The 851-nt window shown below is 56.6% G+C and overlaps 1 protein-coding gene across 1 annotated transcript in view; it reads left to right on the top strand.

Annotated features, from left to right (window-relative positions):
• ALKBH4 (alkB, alkylation repair homolog 4 (E. coli)) overlaps window positions 1-851 on the top strand; it is a 9,023-nt gene that overhangs the window by 928 nt on the left and 7,244 nt on the right. Inside the window, exon 2 of the mRNA XM_008594636.1 lies at window positions 5-126. Coding sequence (XP_008592858.1) covers window positions 5-126 — 122 coding nt within the window. The remainder of the gene's footprint in view (window positions 1-4; window positions 127-851) is intronic.

Here is an 851-nt window from a genome sequence, read left to right as displayed (position 1 = left end):
GCAGCAGCATCGGCGGCGCCCAAGGTTCCCGAGGTCCTTCGGGAATGTGGCTGCAAGGGCATCCGGACCTGTCTGATCTGCGAGCGGCAGCGCGGTAGTGACCCACCCTGGCAGCTGCCCCCGGGGGTAAGGGCTGGGAGAGGGACCGCACCCACAAACCCCGTTCTTCATATGGGGAAACTGAGCCCATGAGACGGGCCAGGATCAAAGTCTGCAGTAGGGGCATTGCAGGGTGAGGAGATGACGGTTTTGAGGAGTGAGCTTGGGAGTGGGGAAGGGTCTGGGGCGTGGGCGGGTCCGACCACAGCTCACCTCTGGGACTTTGGGGGAATCCGTCAGCAAACCTTGACTTAGCCCTTGTGTCTGGTGCTGGGGGCTTCATGGGCACGAGGGGAGACGACATGGAAAGGGTTGAGGGTGCTGAATACCAGGCCAACGGTGTCGGTACATCTTGGAAGGAAATTGGCAAGGAGGAGATTTATTTCAATTAACTAATGAGAAAGAACTCAGGGTCTTTGAACTGGCCTGCAAGTATTGTAGCTGGTTGCGAGGGTGGTCCAGCTAGGGAAAGTGCTTGGGTAGAGCCCTGGGGCAAGTGCGTGTGCTTGGATGGTGGAGTGATGCTTCACGTGAGGGAAATGAGGCTGGAGTGGTCCAGAGGGCCTCGAGTGTCCGCTGAGCAAGCTGGACTTGTCCCAAAGGCCGTGGAGAGCTCCAGTTAAGTATCCTACCTAAAAGTATGCTACTGGTTACTACTTTACTACTTAAGTAACAACACGTGGAGCCCCCTCAACAGGGCCTTGGCACAGCCACTCACCACTTTGGGGATAGCACACTTCAAAAGTTATAGG

This window comes from Galeopterus variegatus, unplaced genomic scaffold (genome assembly GCF_000696425.1).
Source record: "Galeopterus variegatus unplaced genomic scaffold, G_variegatus-3.0.2 Scaffold164, whole genome shotgun sequence".
NCBI lineage: Eukaryota > Metazoa > Chordata > Mammalia > Dermoptera > Cynocephalidae > Galeopterus > Galeopterus variegatus.
This window is presented reverse-complemented; position numbering and strand designations above follow the sequence as displayed.